Below are 19,184 nucleotides of genomic sequence, written 5' to 3'. Positions count from 1 at the left end.
TTTACAGTGTAAACCAATAGTTTTGTTAAACAAAATTCATAAAAAACATAAAATAATAAATCAAGGTATACGAAAGAAGAGAACAATAAAAGTAAAGTATAAAACAGCAGCTCTGGCTTCCTCCCTAACTGGAAAACCTGTAATAATATTCAAGGTTAAGAGTTATTTTGTCAACTTTCCAATGCTGGTTCTCAATTCTTTCTCCATGTTTTTCTGTTTGAATGCACTCAGAGGATCTGCTGGGGCGTTCTCTTCCACCTCACGCTCCTTCCCCCTTTTTCTCCTCCCTGAGCTCCTCTATCACCTCCTCATATGGGCCACCTGAGACTAATTTCTAATAAAAAAAAAAAATCTATGTATGGAATATTGTATCGTTTGAACGTTTATACTGAATTTCTTCACTTGTTTCAAGACAGTACAAATAATAATCCATTTTAAGCTGCATCATGCTTTTATAGCTTTTCTCAGATTGTCAGATTGTGGGTTAAGGCAGATTGCATAGCTGTTTCATCTCTATTTGCTTTTCTTGTTGGTCTGCAGGAATGCCAGGGCTCCTGGCTATATCTGGCTTGTTCCTGGTGCTCCTCATCCCCAGTGCCAGGCCAGAGTCAGCGGTGCTGAGGTTCCAGGGGCAGACGGAGTTTGTGGTGAACGAGAGCAGCAGGGCTATAGTGCGTCTGGTGGTGGAGAGAGTGGGAGACCCCATCAACGTCACTGCTCTAGTGCTGGTAAGCTCTTCAGAAGCAGATGAAGTAGTAGAAAGTAGTTGTTTTAGTAACTGGTGTTGAACTTAGATTAAATGTAAGTGTAGATCTGACAGTGATCTGCTTATAAGGTTCCAGCCAGTTCAGTTCACTTACAGTTACAGAATTGCCAAAGCATAATTGAAACAAGAACAAACTGGGGATCTGATCACAAGCACAAATCCAGAATACAAGACTGATAGCAGTGAGTAATAATGTGGTGGAGCATAGTGTCAGTCAAAGGTTTACACACATCTGATTAAATGTGTGTTGTTCAAAGGCTACTTTTGTCTAGTTTATTTACTAAAGTCTGAACCAGAGTTAGGGTCTTTTGTGACATTGTATCCTGTTTATTTAGTTCAGTTGAGTTCGGCTAAAGTACAAATAATACATGAGTGCATGTATACTGGCCCAAAAATTTGCAGGGATACAACAGCTGTCTTAGTCTCACATTTGCAAACATTTGAGGCAAAAAACTCCAACTTTGTGTGAAAATAGATACATTTAACATCTGCATCACAGTCAAAGCAGTTACCTACTTGATATCTGCTGAATGTAACCAGTCAGGTGACTGATGCAGTATCCAAATGGAAAGGCACTGCTTTGCTATTATTTTATTGCTTCACTGTTATTAACAGCAGCTTAAGCTACAGGCACGATATGAATGTCTATCAAGAGTTGGATGTTAAAACAGACAGATTTTGCAGACAGTACGGTGATGTGCTGCTAGAAGAAGCAGAAAAGCATGATGTTGAATTATTTCATCTGATGCCCATTACCACAAAATGCATTCCCACCAGCAGTGAACTGCACCAAACAGGTTGGATGTGAAAGCTTCCTCAAAGACATTTTGATCTAAACGCTTATAGGGTCATTTTTAACACATCATTATAAGCATCACTGTGAATCTTCTCGAGTTGATTATTCCTACAAGTTTTTTTTTTCCTCACGTTTTCCGCAAAATGCAAGTAGATAATAGAGATGTTAACTGATTCAATATGCATTTATTTGCATATTTGTATTAAACAAAATCTAATATTTAGATGATTAAAAATGAAAATATTTATTTGTTTGTGAAGACAAAAGACTTTTATGGAACCGATAATTGAAATGTCCCTTTTTTCACATCAAGAAAACACTATTCACAGTATTCACCTGTTATTGTATCACAATCTAGCATAAATTGAGCAGTTAACAATTAGCACTACATTAAAGAAAGACCTGCTTTATTTGTGTTACTGCTGTCATTAGTACAAAGGAAGTAGACATATTTGCATAATGTGGTTATGTCAAGAGTGGGCAGGGCTAAAGCTTCATGAAAGTTTTTATAAAAGGATGCAAATTGACAAAAAATAATACAATTATTTGACCACTATTTTACCAGTATCAGTAGTATCAGTACCATTACCAGTATCAGTACATATAAAACTCAGAAGACACATTTAGGTTCACTGCTCGTTTTGGGAAAAAAAAAATAAAATGCCTATATTTGCATTGTAGACACTGTGACCCTTGGTTCCTACCAACACCACTGTAAAGCCATTCAAGTTTATATGTTTATTTACAATGCATAGTTTCACATTAAACCCCACTCAAAGACTGTCCATATCTCATCATAGGAGTTTGGCAGAAAAGTTGAAAAATCGCTGGAATTACTCGACGGTTCAGTCTGTGTCAGTGTTGGAAACAGTGTTATCATGCCATCTTTACTGCTGGATGAAAACTGTGCTTACAGAGTACAAAGATAAACCTTCTGAAGTCTGTTGACAGAGATATATGAACTCTGGTCTCTTCAGCAGTTCTTTGGGACAACAGTAGTCTGACATGATTTAGCGCTCACAATTAGCCTCCTACTTGATGTGACATCACACTGTATTACAGAACTATGTAGGCCAGATGTGCAGTCACAGCAGTGTGGATGTCCACACTCAAACATCTGCCTGCTCTTAACTCACTAACTCATCGCCTTGCACATCTGTGCATGATTAGTGTAGCAGCCCATTGCTGCAGAGTGCTCAACAGAGAGCACTAACTGTCATGCTAAGTGTCCCAGGGTTGCTCTTCAGTCAAACACCCCCCATGGTGGTGTGAAGGGAAGATCTATGACCTTTTTTTTGTTGTGGGATTTAGTGGGTGGCATGAATGCAAGTGGAAATGGTAGTAATGGTGGGTAATTGTGTGTTTGCGCTGAGGAGGCCTTTGAGAATCAGCGGAGTTCCCATGCTCTTCCTCTCTGGAACTACTATGCATGTCACTCATTTAGCGACAGATAAACTGATGTTATGCTGTTTGGTCCAAAACGCTAGAGTGATTGAAATGAATTATGGAAATCTGCATAAATCCACTTGGATTCTTAATGTAAGTAGATCAAACATTCTGAAATTATGGACAACTCTAGATTCAGTATCAGTCAAAAACACACAATGATGTGCCTGCTTTCAGAAGGTCTTACTTATTTCTACTCTTTTCCACATAATAGAAGAGTGAAGATATGAAAACTTATGGAATAATTAGGGCTGTCATATAATAATAAAAAATAAATAAATAAATAAATAAAAAATAATAATAATTATTATTATTGTTGTTGTTGTTATTATTATTATTATGAGAATCACAATTTTGTGTAGGCAATTGTGATAATTATTTACTGGAATTTTACTTTAAATAAAGATATTTTTTTACCTTTTTAAAAAGCAGTACATCTTATTAAAGACATATGTCAAAATTTGGTTTATCAGAGTGTATTTATTATTTGTATCATGTAAACACAGGACTTTCTCAACCTGAACATGAAAATCATGTGATTTCCATAGAATGGACACAATTTCCAGTTTTCATCATTGGTATCCTATAAGAGCAGCAGTGGCCACAGTATATCATACATATCATGTATGCAGTCTGTGTTTCCAACTCCTTCGTGACTGTAGCCTCACTCTCACTCTCATTCATAAAGCTTATGGATTCTTAAGTAGAGCTGTAGATTCCACTTTGCCCTCACTTTTGTTTGTGTTGCTCATTCATTTACTTTAGCGTATTTATCCTGCATAGTCTGCTAAATTTGCTGCATTAAAAACTTTGTGTTTGAATGAGAGGACTAAAATTACGGATTCTGTCAGCCTGGAACCACAGCGGGTGGTTCGAAGGGTCAAAATGCATAAAAGAAAAAATACTTCTTACTTTCACTGTGAGAGAACAACGCAGTGCTGTGGCTCTGAAAGGATGTGTAGCTGCCCAGAAGCCATTACTGAGAAAAGAAAAGAGACAAAGAAGAAGAACATTTGCAAATCAAATAAAGAAGCTGCTGGTGTTCTCAGAGCAATGCCCTGACCACCCCAGAGTCCAGACCTCAGCATCACTGAATGTGTTTGGGATTACTTGAATTGTGAGAGGCAGACATTGCAACCAAATCCTAAGACTGAACTTTGGAGGTGTGGAAATATACCCCTGCAGATTTCTTTGAAAAACTGAAAGCAAGTCTGGAGTGAACAAGGCTGTAGTAAAGGCAAAGGGTGGACACACCAAATACTGAAAAACATCATCTGTTAAACCCCCTGACACTGAAGAATGAATAACTTGTACTCATTGTTCATTTTGACTGGAAATAAAGTAAATGAAGGGTGATTCTCTGATTTTTGCATGGTACTGTATATATTTCATGTTTGTTTTAGAAATAAAAAAACACAGGAATTTAAGCATAACACTTTAAATAAAAAATATATTTAGCATAACAGTAAACACACATTCGCTCAGATGCATCCAAACCTTTGACAGGTTATTTAGGCCTAATTTGTATTTTTCCTCATCTTTCGGAGACGCTTATTTAGACCATGCATTTGAAAGTATGAATGGATCTTTGACAGGATAGGATGTGACAGTAGTTAAGCTGTGGTTTGTGGTGATGCAGCTGCAGGGTGAGGACACTGGAGACTTTGAGGCCACCACCGCAGCTGCTTTCCTTCTGTCCTCCGAGTCCAGCAAAACCATCTTCATCGCTGTTAAGGACGATGACCTGCCTGAAGCTGATGAAACCTTCGTGTTCAACCTCCGACTCCAGGTAACATGACTGTATTGAAAAATGGAATGTTATGGTTGTGGTTGGAGTTACATTCGTAACGCCTGCTTTTGAGCACTCCTGGTCAAATGACGTATCATTGGTTTTGAAAATGTGTTAAAACACCCTCTACAGGCAACAACCGTTTGCAGTTTTTGTTGCACAGTCACTGATCATTGGCTGAATTTGACATACTGGGAGAAAATAAAACATAATTGTGGCATGTGCAAAAGTTTGGGTGCATGCCGGCATTTATGTTTGTTTTTTTCTGGTATGCCAAATATGAACATATTTAAAATATGACATATTTAATGCTAGATTATGTACAATTTGCAGATTTGGAGTAAAAATGTGTACTTGATTACTCGAATACTCGAATTAATGAGTGATGATTGTGAGTGCACTGAAAGAGTATTCAGTCAAACCTTACTGAAGGATGCATGGATGTAAGTTAATTATCTACTGTTGTCATCATATCTTCATTAGTGTAATATTGATTTTGCTTTTGAGCTCACTGATTTCACATTGAGCTGGTGCTTCTTTTTGAGTAGCGTATTTTAGGGGTTATTTCCTGGTATTTCAATTTTAATGTTCACGTTACCAGGTTGAAGCAGCACAAATCAGAATTTTTGCACTAATGTGACTCAGATCTGATGTTTTCAGGGCTGTGTGGACACACAAATCTGATCTTTTCAAATCCGACCTGAGCCACTTTCATATGTGGTCTTAGTTTAAATACGTGTCCGATTCGTGGTCATGTGACCTTAATGTGACGCTCAGATCAGACTTCATGTGCTTTTTTCCACTGCACGTGCGCCATCATTCGGTGTTACCATGACAGCAGCGCTGAACAGAAGTTAAAGCTTGAAAACAGCAGAAAAGCAACACATCTCACCTTTTTCACCTTCATCTGGCTCCAATAGTGAACAGCTGAGAGCAGATCAGAGTTTTTATCTTCGCAGCGAAGGATCGTTCTGCCCTTTAGTTTCTTTGCTGATGATGCACGTGATGCACATGATTCATTCACGTGACGTTACTGAGTAGCATGTGGGTCGTTTCAGGACCCTGGTTCCTTCACATTAATGACAGATTTGAATCACTTACCTAAACAAATGTGAATCATCGTGTCCGAGAGATCGGATCTGAGGAAAAAGTTGGAATTGAGCAATGATGCTTGTAATGTGAATGTAGCATAAGTGTGATTTGACCTGGGGTGGCAAACCTTTAAACCTGACTGTATCTCCTCGTTGTTACTTCTTGAAACAAAAACATTTTCAATTGACTTGAATCTGAGAAGTTGTTGTGTATACACTCCTGTACACCTTTCCATTTTTACCACTTTTCAGTTGTTCCTTGACATTAAAACCAATGGAAAAAAGTCAGAAGGACACACTCAGACCTATCAATAAAGAGTGTAAACAAAATATAAATCATTAATTATCTAACATTCAGTATTATGTAATTGCATTTAAATTGTACAGCTAAAGAACAATAATAAGCCTAGTCATCTATGGGTTAACCAGTAATGTACATTAAAACACTATTGATGCAGTTAGCCGTGGTTGTCATTGCTCTCCATGGGAGGTCTGTGTTATGAATATCTTCTTTCTTTACATTTGCTTGCATGTGTTGGTGTTTTTGCCCTCTGTCTTTTTATGGACCACCCCCTCAAACCCAGAGTAAGCACCCCCACAGAGCGCGCCTGTGCTCTTGTCCGCAACAGAAGGAGTCCTGAAACATTTGCTTGAGTGTGATCACTCCGAGCACTCCTCGTCTTTTCAACCCCAGCCAAAGGCCTCATAAGCCCTGGCGTGCCCTTTGATGTCTTCTGTAGACCCTTTTTCAGGCTTAGGCAATGCCACGGCAGCAGCAAGAGTGCATTAAGAGTCACCTTTGTGGAAAGAAAGCCATTGTGACAAGCACAAACTCTCCTGACCGTTAGATTAAAGAGAATTTGTTCACAGTGAATCACTATAACACAATCAGTGATGTGGAACTAAGCTGAAGAAGAAGAAAGCAAAACGATCTTCAACCATTGACGCACCGTGTTCAGTGTCTGAAGTTTGCTTCTTTAGTTTCGCACTGTAGCTACAAGGCTAACATAGTTAGCATCTCCACCAATTAGTTTTGTGTTAACTACATGCCTAGATGATCATAAACTTCCCTTAAGCTTCATCTAGGTGGGAAGTAATCTCAAATAGATTTTAGTTGTTTTCACACAATGACATTACTATCTATTAAAACTGGCAAATTATTGTACCAAGCAGATGGCAAAAAGCTCATTCTAGGAGAATGGCAGTGTCCCCTTTTTCTTCGAACCCCCCACAAATACACATACTCATCTTGCTGGCTAGTAAATTCAATTACAGTGGGCAAACCAAAACTCTCTGAACAACTTGATTTCCTTCCAACAAACTGCGTTGTTAGTGATGAACACAAAACAAGGTGATATAAGGAGATAACCATCTAATGGCACTCAGACAGAACTCTCGTTACAGTATATAGCTGAAAACAGTAGCAACCAGCTTGACTGAATTTTATCTGAACATTATTCTATTTTTATGCATTTTTTTCTATAATTTTGCAAATACTAGGCTAATGCAGCTAAAACGTAAAATATGCCTGCGTTATATTCTGTGGAATTGTTAATTGATCTCGGTAGCATACTATGGGTCATTCTACCGCAGCAGTGACAAATGGCATCCCACAACTTTGAAGCAATGAAAATGAGCTGAAAATAAGAATAAACCACAGAAACCTGAGGTGCATAGACTCTTTCCAAAATTTTGCCCAACTATGATAATTCCTCTTCTCTTAAATGTTTTATTTTAGGGATTTTTAGTCATTTAGAAAGACAGCATGTCACAGCAGTGACTTCACAGATGTAGGTGAAATATTACTTGTATATGAAGTCATAATTTCTATAACTTTTGTCTGATTATGTATTATATATCTTCGCTTTCTAAAGAAAATCACGTCATCTCAATTTGTTGCGATTTTCACTTCTCTACATCACTTGAGCACGGCAGCCATTCTTTACATTGTATACAAATTTCGTGAAGAACGGACCAAAAATTGCACCAAAATTTCTAAGAATAAAATCTCTTTCCTTTGACCTTCATTAAAAGTAAAGAGTGTTTTTGCCCTCTCTCTGCTGAAGTTACTGTTTTGGAGATACATGTTTTTCTTTGGACAGTAATTATGTAGTTTTCTTTTGATAATAAATCTCTGAAGATATTTTTGTCAGTGGTGTTACACCAACACAAAGTCTTGTGTGGATGGAAAGCAAACACTAACTTTGGAGAAGTCCACAAATAGAAAAAAAGTCTCTTTTTGTATTTCTCATAAATTTGGTGGAAATATTGAAAGCTGCCTGTGTCGCGAAATTGTTGAGACAGTGGTGTTCTTCATGAAACATTGAGTGATTTTAAAAAAAATCTAAATGACTTTTTTTTTTTTAAATACATGCGATATTTTGCTGCTGTGGGAACAAAATCTTGTAGCTCAATTTTTCAGATTTTGCCATAATTTAAAAAGTGTTGTCATGTACATTGTTTGTAAATTTCATGATTAATGAACCAAAAGAAATGACTTGGACAACATGTCTGGTTACATAGACTAGCATTGAAAGTAAAGTATGTTTTTCCTTCTCCTGTAAAGTTACTGTTTTGGAGACATAAGGTTTTTTTCTGACAGAAGCGTTTTGTATTTTTCTACATACAGTGTGACTTTGGTGTTGCAACTTTACTGATGTTTAATATAACATACTGCATTTAACACTTAGCAACGTTTGTACACCGTGTACTGCTGCAGTGGTACAATGACATATATAAGATAAGATAAGATAAGATAAGATAAGATAAGATAAGAAATTTGCATTGTTACAGCAGAATACACAGTAAGCAGATAAAGAGCAGCAAGTAGACAAAGATGTGCATCAGACAAAATACAAAATAGAAGATATACTATAGAAATAAATAAATAAACAAAAATGTTTGTTAGCAGAAAAATATAAAAAATAAAAATAGAATTAAGATACTATACAAATTTACAGTTTACACATGCAGTTGTATGGATATTGCACATTTCTGAGCAGGTAATGACTGGATATCGCACAGAAATTGTAGATATTGCACAGTAATAATTACAGATATTGCACAGAACTTGTGTATGTATTGCACTTGTACCATTTTGTCAGCAGCAGATATTGCACATTAATTACAGGTAGGATAAGATTTACACAAATAGAAAAAAGTTTGCTGCACTGCTGAAAACAGCAGGCCTCATTTTGAAGGCAGACTTTTTTGTTGTTTGCATGATGCACTACAAGCTTCTATTACTTGTTAGCCTCGCAGCTAAACCAAAGAAGTGAGACAAAACATATCTTACAGACAACATTTGGTGTGAGGGGACAATTATGTAAATTTAATTTGATGCTAAACTGCCTCCTTAAAGAAGCGTTATAGGTAAACAACATGTCGGTTCCTTTGGGTTCCTTATGGTTCTTTGAGTAAAATTTTGTGAAGAGAATCATTCTGATGTTTGCTCAATGAGCTGCATGAGTCTCGGCGGAGGCCCCTGATCACCATGGTCCCATCAGCTGCTGTCAGAGATTGATTAATGGTGTTAGGTCTCAGCTCCTTGGTCAGCTTGTCTGCTGTTGACAAATGAGCCTCGGACTGGCACGGAGAGGACAGAACAGAGGCACTTAAAGGAGGCAAAGGTCCACTGGCACCATGAGCTTGCGCTGATGCTCAAAACATGGAGCTTGGGCTTACTGTTTGGAGTTGATTGGTTCAGAATGTTATCTGACAGCCCGTTATTTGTTTCGAGCAATCTTTTTAAGATTTTTTCAATTTTAGATTGCAGTTCTGTCCATTCCATTATCTTTATTCCATAGCTTTTGTTTTAATGTCATTGAAATGATTGCAAAGTACAAATAGTGCAGATAGGCTACAATCTCTCTCTCTCTCTCTCTCTCTCTCTCTCTCTGCAAGTGGCGCAGATACAAAATGACAAGAAAATTTATCAGTGCTATAGGATGATGGTTTTAGAGCTCCGCTTGAAGCCACTTTTAGTTTAAACCATTAAACTGTGGGCTTATCACTCAGTTATTAACCTTAAGATGTATTATTCAATAACTAAAATTGATTATTTGCCTGCTTTAACTAACATACAATTAACAGTGAAGAATTGTAATAAGGCCCATATACATGCCCTTTCAGGTTATGGGGATAAAAACATGACATAGAACAAGTAATCTGCCGACACTGTCACAAAGTGGTATTAAAATGAATATAAATCCTTCATTTCCCCTCCATGATCACTGAATGAAATGGTTTCAATACACCGTGGGGTCTTCTGTTTAAACTATATCGGGTAATACCAAATACAGAAATGCAGAAATTTGTGTAAATATTTCAGACAGTACTTTTCACTCACATGGTGATACAATAATATAATTTGTGAATGAAAACTTTGTATTAAATTCCATTAATGCAGAATGTCAGCATTTTCATTGTAGGTCTTAGACTTGGACCCTATTGTACGGTCGTATGCAAATGTTTGGTTGGAATTACATGTTTTATTATTTTTTTTAAACTGAAACTGCATTAACACATCCTCTTCCCTCCCCCCAGTATGGTAAGTTCAGCAAGTAAACAGTAAACAGTACATTGAAATGCCCATCAGTCTCTTCCTGGGATCTCTTATTTACTGGCTTTTGTGGAATACAGGGTCTAAAATCTGGATGTGTGTTGTTGCAGTAAAGTGGGCAGAGAGAGGGAGGAGCTTATGCTATTCTCCCACAAACTCATTTGGCATTTTAATGATTTCAAAAATTTGCATATAACTTCTAGGGATTCCCATTTTTGGCACTTGTTTCGATACTGAAGTTGAAATCTTGACCTCAAGAGTTCTAAATCGTATGGAACCTGAAAACATGTTATCACATTTTTATGATGTAAAGATATTGCTCTCATTTTTTTCCCCATATCCTCAGGAAGGAGGAGGGGGTGAGGGGGTCCGCAGTGGTGCTGTGATTGAGCCAGGACTCAGTCACGGCCGGCAGAGGGAATTGTTTGAGCGTGTGTGTTCTGTGTCTGTTTGACCGCTGCAACAAAAGCTGTGCGCGTGAAAGAAAGCTGAGATAAAGCTCTGTTACAGCGAGAGAAGCCTGTGTGAATGCAGGGCTGAATGTAGGGTCTTCGTGGGGCTTAAGCTCAGAGCTAGTTATTATCTCTACCTCTTTTGCTCTTCACTTATTGTCTCTCTGCCATAGACACACAAACATGTGTGTGTTCTGTGTTTTCCACTGAACTCGATTACTGCAGCTCAGTATTAGCAAATGAAGAAAACTTAATATCTATGAGAAAGTAAAGGAACCCAGAACCTAATGAGAAACTGAATTTCCCTCACATTTACAAAATACGAGTTTGATATAGTGTGTAAACAGTGTTAATGTTTTAAAGCGCACAAGTACAAGAAAAAGCCCCATAACATATAGTAATGTAGCAAGATTTTAAGTCATTATTGACCATTTTTGTTATTCATCTTACCGTTCATTAAAAAAAGTGTAGCCTAAATATTCAATGTTTTCTCTTTCATTACATGAGTGCTCACCAATCGTCCCCCTCCTGCTATGAGCAGATGTGGCACATTGGGGTTAAAACTAGAACTTTGCTTGAAGGTAGATGTACAAGGGTTGCAACATTGGAGCCTGCTTGTTGTGCCTGCTTTGTTTTCAGTTCATAATCAGTATTATTGTTATTTATAATAATTGTTATTTTTGTTCGTGAGTATCATATACATTTCTAACCTCACATTTTATGTGCTGTATTCTAGTCATTGTAAAGAAAACACTGATACAGCACAAAAATATATGGTCTCTCTTTTGGGAACGCAACCATTTTCTTATATAGAGTGTCCTGTTTTTTTTATTATTAATCATATTTTTACATGTATTTATTGTAATTCCGTTGTTTTTATGGTTTTATAGCTAATTTATAGCAGCTTTATGCAATATAACTGTGTTCACTCATATTATTTCAGAGCTCCTCGAATGGTGTGACTGTAGGGACCCCAAACATAGCCACCATCACTATCCTGTCCAATGACAATGCTTTTGGAATCATCTCCTTCAACTCAGTAAGATGCTAATCAATATTATATACACTGTTTACTTTTGTTTGTATTTATACTGACTGGTAAAAGTCTGGGGACACATAGTTTTTCATTAGTTTACTAGAAGTTAACATCAGAACTACAGAAGTGAAGCAACATATGACGTAAGTGCTGCTTTTAGAATGAATCCATACTCCACATTTTTACACTTATTGTGATGTTGGCACTCAAACTTTTCTGGTGTTTAAGTTCCTGAGCAGAAACAGTGAAAATCATACTTCACTTTCAGGAGAAGGCATGGCGTCCCCAAACCTTTGCAGTGAGTGTGTACTGTATAGACCTGCAGACTAACAGAACTTGATAGCTGTAGAAGACATTTGTTCAGGGATACAGCTGAGAGAGTCGCTATGGTGACTGCTGTCCGGAGTTATTTCTGCATGTTTATTGAAGGGCAATTAAACGTAAGGGGGGAGGGAGAGGGAGGAAATGAGACTGGGGGGAGGTAAGGGTTTAGAATGCCTCTGCTGAAGGGTCGCTCAGGTGGGAGCCTACGGAGGCTGTTGGGTTGCTAGGGTGAGTAAAAATACACACATGAGCCCTTCACTGAATAGATTAACTTGTCAATGGAAGTTTGGATGTCGTCATGGGAACGGGCTGCTCCACCTAAGGCTAAGTCATTTTTTAATCAAGATCCTTCAATCAATCGGAGGAGTCTGAAATAAACAAGATAGGTTTGTATTTTTGGTTCCCATTGGAATGCCATGTAATGAAAATGTTATGAAGATATTATGTTATGTTTTAAGTATTTCAAGACTTATTAATATACTTTCTCAGTCCATGGTACAAATTACATTTGTAATGTCTTATTTTGGTGATAACCTTTCATTTATAAATGTTCAGATTGGTAATCAACTGTCTAGTATTCATTTGATGATCAATTAATTACTAATTAATTATACACTATTCTAACTTGAGTTCAGCAGCGCTTTATTGACTGATATGATTTTCAGTTCTTAATGGTAGCACATCTTAAACTCAGTCAACAATATCAGTATTATAACACTGAAGGTGGAGATACTCAGAATGTTTTCTGTTTAGTTTTTTATTTTCTTGTTTTCTTATCATAGGAAAACTTTATTTTATGCTAAAGGTTTAGATATATTTCACATTTTCGTTATTCTAATCTTCATGGTGTTTGGGGAAATTCATCAGTTCAGCCTATGTCTCTGTCAGATGGTTAAACAAACAGTAAGTCTTAATAATCAATCCAGTTGCAGAGCTGTGAAAGATTTTGTTTTATCACCAAGAGGTTTAGATCTCAGTGATGCCACAAGAAAAGTCTCTAATTATTGCACGTTACCAGTGATATTTTTGGTGATACCAATAAAACATTGATTTGTCAATATTCCCTGATATTATCAGCCAACCAATATATCAGTCGAGTTCCACTACCTACATTGAACCATCAAAATGATGTGTTATCATTACTTGTATTAGAATGGTAATTAATGCACTGTGTCTTGCTCCAGACCAGCCTGATCACTGTGGAGGAGCCAAAGGGCAGAAACCAGTATGTGCCTCTAACTCTCATCAGAGAGAAAGGAACGTATGGAACCGTCACTGTCAATTTTGAGGTGAGTGTCAGGAATTTTATATAATTTATTGTTGTTCTTTTTGTTGTATTCTTGATTTTTATTAGGTATTAATTAACCCAAAGATACATATCCCCAGTGTTGGTCATTTACCTCATCTAACACAACAGTAGTTCCTGAGGGCTGATGTTCTCTTAATGCAGTCAGACTGCTTTTAATGTCATAATATGATTTGTTTTTAACTGACAGATCTCAGGAGGCCCGAACCCAGCCAGTGAAGATTTGAGTCCAGACAGAGGGAACCTCACTATTCCTCCTGGCCGAGCAGTCGTGGTCTTCAGTGTACTCATACAAGATGATAAGGTACTTGTCATTACCTTGTGTCAATTTATAAGTCCAGTCCCCTTAATTGGTGTGGGTATATGCATTGGAATTTTTATAATTTCATATTATTATTATTATAGTTACATTATCTTATAATAAGCTTATCTTATATGTTTTTTCATTTTGAAAAAAATGTGATCTATGTGTTTTTGGGAAACAAACAAAAAACAATATTCCATTTTAACAAAGTTAAAGCAATTTAGCAGGGACTACCTAATTTGCTAGCTGCAACATGAAGGGTCTTTACTCAGAGATGTTTGGAAATACATCACACCTTTCCTCAGTGGGGTACACTCATGGCAGCTGTGAAACCAATAAATTTTTTTTAGTTAATTCTTATTTAATATAATCCTCCTGTTTGATGCATTTAAACTTTGCAAATGTTTTAGTAATTGTCTTATTACACTGTGAAATTTTGATCAGAAAGTAAAGGGTAAATTCTTGAACAAATAAAAACTGCCCAATCAGGATTTTATGAAGACCCTAGTCAGCACTCCCATTGATTAGGACTTAAGGAGGTGAACTTAAGGTCTAATGTAAAATTAAACTTCAACATACGTAGTAAGTAAGAGGACTCACATTTTAGTTTCCACTTTAGGCGTTCTGAAAGTCCTAGATTCATCACTGACAGATTACAAGCTGCAGCCTGAACAATGCATAAGACAGTTAATGTTTTTTACGAGCTTCAATCTTTTCCTTATTTAATCCAGTGCTGGGTAAATATTACTAATAATAGTGATACACTCTTGCTGATCTCCTTCCAGGTTCCAGAAGATGATGAGATCTTCACTGTGCAGTTAACAGGAGTAGCAGGAGGTGCCTTACTGAACCCCAACAACACCAGCGTGCAGATTAAAATCTTTCGTAATGATGCCCCTGTGCGCTTCTCTCAACCCTCCCTGGCTGTGCCTGAAAATGCTGGCATTATAAATCTCACTGTTACCCGTGGCAGAACCGACGATGGCTTTCTCATTGGCTCTGACGACAGAGAGGTATCTGTCGCTTACACTATTGTCACAGGGAATGGAGCGGCCAGTGCCACCCTATTGGAGGACTTTGTGGACCTCCAGGCTAAGAGGATGGTGATATTTCATCCAGGGGTTCATGAAACAGTGCTGCACATCAACATTGTTGATGATGGAGTTCCAGAAATTGCAGAGTCCTTTCAGTTGGTTCTTCTGGAGGAGACTCTGTTGGGTGATGCAGTTCTGGTGTCTCCCAGCTTTGTGCAGGTGACCATCGAACCTAATGACAAGCCTTATGGAGTGCTATCCATCAGCAGTCCACCTCCAACACAGCCAGTTATTATTAATGAAGACACAACTGTGAGGTGAATGGATTTTGGATTGTAATAAGGGTTGTATGCTATTCTGTATCTGTGCTATTTCCCTAGTGTTCCCTATCAAATTAGAGTGATAGTTTGGTGGAAAATCGCACTTTTACTTTGTTCATCAGCCAAGACGTGTTTGGTTTCTGATACATACAGGGTGATTCAAAAAGATTCGTCCGATTTCAAAATGATTTATTTCACTTGTAAATCATTACAGAACAGTGCAGTAAATTGTTTAAGTGAACATAAAGTTTATTATGTAATTTTACAAGTGCTCATTATGGCCTCCTCAAGCTGTACGGACAACATCGACGCAATAGTCAAATTCATCCCGCACTTGGTTGAGCATGTCGGGTGTTACTGCACTCACAGCACTTTCAGTGTGATTTTGGAGATCATCCAGTGTTGTGGAACCAACAACAAATGCTCTGAGCTGTTGGAGATTCACTGCAGGGGAAAATCCTGTTGCACAGTAATATTGGAGTCGCTCTTATTTAAGTGAAGAACGCAAAATGCTTTGTGCTCGGGGGTCACATCTCCTCACAGACTGTAGGGAGCCATCTGTGATGCCCTCTTTCAGTTGATGTCAGATTTGTTTCTAGGTTCCTAAAAGTTGTAAAAATATGCTGCTTTGAAATCAGATTTTGAATCACCCCGTTTCTCACTGTTGTAATAAGAAAGCCCTCGTATGTCTATTTTTTATATTTTTCAGTTTTTGACATAACTTGAAAACAGCTGTTATCCTTTGTAACCTTTGTACCAATTGTATGTAAATTTCATGATGAATGGACTAAAGGACACGACCCAAAATTACTTGAAAAAACGTCTGGTTCCATTGACTTACATTAAGTAAAGTATGTTTCTTCCTTCTTCTGTAAAGTTATCATTTTGGAGAGACAAGGTTTTCTTCCGACAACAGTGATATGTTGGTTTTGCACTGGAACTTTGAGGGCATTGCAACCAATAATTAATGTGTACCCCACTAATAAGCACAATTTCTGACACTTTTCTATTAAAAAGGGGAAAAGTAAAGACAAAATTCAGATGCAGTTACTGTTTTATAATAATGTTTTTGTACAGTTTGACCTTGATGCAGTTTGAGGCAAGTGTTTATTGTGGGCATGCACTTTGCACAGTGCTACTAGAGGGTATTCACTTCCATTGCTTGTAAGCAACATTGGCCTCATAGCTTCAGTACAAAACTGAAGATGCAAACTGTTGATTGACTAAATTGTGTAAATTTAGATTTTTCACCCTTTAACATAACATGCAGGTAAAATGAAGGTATAATTCATTAGTTGCATTTCGTTTTCCTCCCAAGGTTTGAAGGCATCACCATAGTGAGGAACGGAGGAACTCATGGTTTGGTCTCGGTGAACTGGACTATAACACGGAACTCCACAGATCGGACCCCTGTAACTAGTGACCTGTTTCCTGCCTTTGGAACTCTGAGGTTCACTGAAGGACAGATGATTGCGATCCTGCCATTAAACATCACTCAAGATAGCCTCCCTGAAGAAGCAGAGGCCTTTTTACTCAGACTGATCCCTGGCTCCGTGCTGGGAGGGGCAGAAGTGGACGAACCCATGGAGGTCAGTGGCACTATTCTTCTGGTTGTTGGTCAGGTTCGAATGTCCAGGCTTTGATTATCTCTCCAGAAATCGCAGCTCTGATTTCTTTACAGTGTTGGTGATAAGAACCAGGAGTTGCAATAGCTACAATGCAAATATAGTAATTTTCTGTCCAAAACAACTAGTTATACACCTGTTATACACTGTTTTGCAAATATGTGGATATTTGTAAAACCGTGGTTAATCCAAAAATACATTTTCCTTGGGGAATATTTTGCCTTACAATACTTAAAATGCACCTCTCTGTCATGAATGGATTTTAAAAAATGAATTGTAGACCAAAACCTTCTGAAAACTATTGTACTAAGCATTTGCCTACTACCTCCACCACTGAGAACAGTTCTTACTGAATGGTATAAGATGTAAATAGACTGTGATGGATGAACCAGTGAAAGTGTGGTGCTCCTGCATTTTTGTTTGTGGCTGGACCGAACGTGGTGCTCAGCACTGACCCAGGCCTTTATCAGCAATGAGTCATTAATTTGGTGCCATCCTAATTGTCTTATTTTGAACACTAAAACAGTAGATTACATTATAGTTACATTGCTTTGATGCAAGTGATCAAAATGTATTGTTTTTTGTATTTTTTGTATGAAGGAACTGTCCAATCTTTCTGTTCGGCTTGGAGTCTGATTGTTGCACTTTGTTTTTGTCAATGTGCTTAAATACTGTGAATCAATCATAAGAACAAACAGTCTAATAAGCTCATATTTAAAGAATGCTAAGATTGCCCAGAAGCATTTGGATTCAGTATGTGTTTTGTGATGGATATCAGTGATTGCTATAAAGAAGGATTATAGTGCACCTTATTTCAGTTGTAACAGGTTCAAGCACGCCTTCATTCCTGTGTCCATTAGATTGCATAATCAGCAGTGGACATAGACAAAGAAATGTTACTGTGCTTAGTCTTTGTGGGAGAGAACAGAGTTGTGCAGAGTTGTTTGTGCTTGTGGTGTATTGTATGATCATTGTTGTATATGTTATTGATTCTGGAGGTCTGTTTGGATTTGTATGTGAAAGAAAGGCTTAGAATATACAAAATAATCATAATAATAAGTGTCAGAAACCACTCTTTTTAAATTTCATTTCCAGGAATCCATTTCAGGAGATATTTATATAGAGATTAGATATAAGCTATGAGAAAAAAACAAAAGTGTGCAAAACTGAAGGTCAAAAAAATAAATATATTAAAAGATTTAGAGAAAATGCTTAGCCATGTAGGACCTGATAGACCATTTGTGTTGCCATCACACAAACAGCTCCACTCTTGTTTCAGATCTGAAAAAAATCTACAGATGTTTCTGTCCATTTCTCCACTGTGAGAAGACAACTCAACACTATGAGTTAACTCAACGTTGTAGGTGTGGAAAAATATCCCTGCAGATTTCTTTAAAAGTCTCAAAGCAAGTCTCCTGAAAAGAAGCTGTAAAAGAGATAAAGGGTGGACTCAATAAATGCCAACCAATTTGATAGTAATTTTAATTGTTGTTTACTTACATTTACATTTACAGCATTTAGCAGATGCTCTTATCCAGAGCGAATTACAAGAAGTGCTTTGTCAATCTAGAGAAAGTATCTTTGCTAGTTACCAATAGCTTAGAGAAAAAGACAGTCCTGAGCTCAGATACTGCTAGAAACAAATATGTCACTGCAGACACCAAGAGAAAAAGAAACAGAGTTGAACGCAGAACTCTGTGCCATTCAATGCAATACAATAACAATAAGATACAATACAATAAACTACAATACACAGTGCAGTACAATACTTATGTTTACTTGTATTCAATGGCTTTGGTTTTGAATAAAAATGAAATGAATGAAGGGTCTTTTATCTTTCACAGCACTATGTACTCTACATCTAATTAAGTGACTAGAGTTATATAAAAATGACAAACTCCTTAAATACACTTTGCAGGAACACTTGGGGTGCCCTGACACCAAGCTGACTGTTGGCCATTGGATGCTTGCAGGCCTCCAGTGAGTGTCAGTGGCCAACCGCTGCCCATAGCTTGTGCAATGTGTCCTGCACTGTTGTCCCAAGCAGTCTCTGTCAGTGCTGTTGTTTCTGAATCTGATTGAACACAAACACATTAAATGTAGTGACACTAATTTTGGCTATGCATTTTATTTATGTTGTGTTAGCGCTAAGCTAACAGTGGTGCTTTTTCACTATACACTAGGTTTAGCTTAATCATGGGCATTTCAAACTTGTAAGACATTAAAATAACATAGAATTTACTTTGAATGTTGCAGTTTTACAGTACAGGCCACCACACATTAGACGTGCTGCGCCACATAGCATTAAAAGCCAGTTTCTCAGTATGTCAGAGT

At 37.4% G+C, this 19,184-nt stretch overlaps 1 protein-coding gene across 2 annotated transcripts in view; it reads left to right on the top strand.

Annotated features, from left to right (window-relative positions):
* adgrv1 (adhesion G protein-coupled receptor V1) overlaps positions 1-19,184 on the top strand; it is a 241,446-nt gene that overhangs the window by 27,311 nt on the left and 194,951 nt on the right. For both annotated transcript variants that reach the window (XM_017695589.2, XM_037531691.1), the window contains exons 2-8: positions 541-728; positions 4,648-4,797; positions 11,845-11,940; positions 13,446-13,550; positions 13,758-13,871; positions 14,657-15,222; positions 16,544-16,814. In XM_017695589.2, the coding sequence (XP_017551078.2) occupies positions 541-728; positions 4,648-4,797; positions 11,845-11,940; positions 13,446-13,550; positions 13,758-13,871; positions 14,657-15,222; positions 16,544-16,814 (1,490 nt within the window). The remainder of the gene's footprint in view (positions 1-540; positions 729-4,647; positions 4,798-11,844; positions 11,941-13,445; positions 13,551-13,757; positions 13,872-14,656; positions 15,223-16,543; positions 16,815-19,184) is intronic.

This window comes from Pygocentrus nattereri, chromosome 20, assembly GCF_015220715.1.
Source record: "Pygocentrus nattereri isolate fPygNat1 chromosome 20, fPygNat1.pri, whole genome shotgun sequence".
Taxonomy (NCBI): domain Eukaryota; kingdom Metazoa; phylum Chordata; class Actinopteri; order Characiformes; family Serrasalmidae; genus Pygocentrus; species Pygocentrus nattereri.
The sequence above is the reverse complement of the archived record's forward strand: the minus strand, read 5'-3'. Positions and strand labels throughout refer to the sequence as shown.